General features: G+C 53.7%; 1 protein-coding gene across 1 annotated transcript; it reads right to left on the bottom strand.

Moving 5' to 3' along the window:
• Positions 1–266: 266 nt before the first annotated feature.
• Positions 267–1,238, bottom strand: LOC309585648 (olfactory receptor 14J1-like; the record flags this gene model as incomplete). Its single annotated transcript, XM_082303570.1, has 1 exon — positions 267–1,238. One exon carries the CDS (start codon positions 1,236–1,238, stop codon positions 267–269), a length of 972 nt encoding a protein of 323 aa, XP_082159696.1.
• Between the last annotated feature and the right edge of the window lie 262 nt (positions 1,239–1,500).

Here is a 1,500-nt window from a genome sequence, read left to right as displayed (position 1 = left end):
CACTGCCCCTGCAGAGCCAGAGAAGGGCTGAGGAACAAACCTTGCACACAAAGGTCAGGGCAGCCCCTTGTTTTTATTCAAATGCACAGGGAAGAAGCCTCCTGAAAGTCTTTGTGTTTCAAAAGAAAGGTAGATGTTCGTGTAGAAATGCTAGGAGTAGTACTACAGTACTTTATAAAAAGCAGAATAACACCAGAAAAAGAGTAAGAAAAAGCACCAGTGGAAATATGGACAAAGAGGGAAAAAAAGGCCGAGATTTTAAGGTGTTACATTCTGAAGGTTCTGGAGCAGAAAAGAGAGAGTTTATTGCTTCTGAGAAGCATCCTAGTCATCACTTTCCTCAGGGCATCCCTGAGCTCCTGGTTCCTCAGGCTGCAGATGAGGGGGTTCAGGGCTGGAGGCACCACCAAGAACAGAACTGACACTGCCACATCCAGGGATGGGGACGAGGTGGAGGGGGGCTTCAGGTGGGCAAACATGGCAGTGCTGATAAACAGAGAGAGCACGGCCAGGTGAGGGAGGCACGTGGAAAAGGCTTTGTGCCGGCCCTGCTCAGAGGGGATCCTCAGCACGGCCCTGAAGATCTGCACATAGGAGAAAAGCATGAACACAAAACAGCCAAACACCAAACAGACACTGACAGCGATGAGCCCAAGTTCCCTGAGGTAGGATTTGGAGCAGGAGAGCTTGAGGATGTGTGGGATTTCACAGAAGAACTGGCCCAGGGCATTGCCCTGGCACAGGGGCAGGGAAAATGTATTGGCCGTGTGCAGCAGAGCAGTGAGAAAGGCACTGGCCCAGGCAGCTGCTGCCATGTGGGCACAAGCTCTGCTGTCCAGGAGGGTCCCGTAGTGCAGGGCTTTGCAGATGGACACGTAGCGCTCGTAGCACATGATTGTGAGGAGGGAAACCTCTACTCCCATAAAGAAGACAATCAGAAACACCTGAGCAGCACATGCTGTGTAGGAGATGTGCCTGGTGCCCCAGAGAGAATTGTGCATGGCTTTGGGGACAGTGGTGCAGATGGAGCCCAGGTCGGTGAGGGCCAGGCTGAGCAGGAAGAAGAACATGGGGCTGTGCAGGTGCTGGCCGCAGGCTCCGGCGCTGATGATGAGGCCGTTGCCCAGGAGGGCAGCCAGGGAGATGCCCAGGAAGAGGCAGAAGTGCAGGAGCTGCAGCTGCCGCGTGTCTGCCAATGGCAGCAGGAGGAAGGGGCTGATGGGGCTGCTGTTGGACATTCCTTCACTCTGGGCATTGTGGACTGTTGAAATAAGGCATTGACAAGCTGGGACAGATTCCCCTGAGTCAATCCTATGCTATTTTCTTAGGAATTCCCGCAAAACCACTTCTCCTCCTGTGTCACAACTTGGCTAAGCTTTTTGATTTCTGAGCTGAGGTTTGTGCTGCTGCCTCATCCTCAGCATTGCTCTCAGCCTGAACACTGGGGGCCCAGAGGGAAAACAGGGCTCCCTGTGCCCCAGTGCAGTCGGACCTGCTGGT

Source organism: Coloeus monedula (genome assembly GCF_965178545.1).
Source record: "Coloeus monedula genome assembly, contig: HAP1_SCAFFOLD_89, whole genome shotgun sequence".
Classification (NCBI taxonomy): Eukaryota; Metazoa; Chordata; class Aves; order Passeriformes; family Corvidae; genus Coloeus; species Coloeus monedula.
This window is presented reverse-complemented; position numbering and strand designations above follow the sequence as displayed.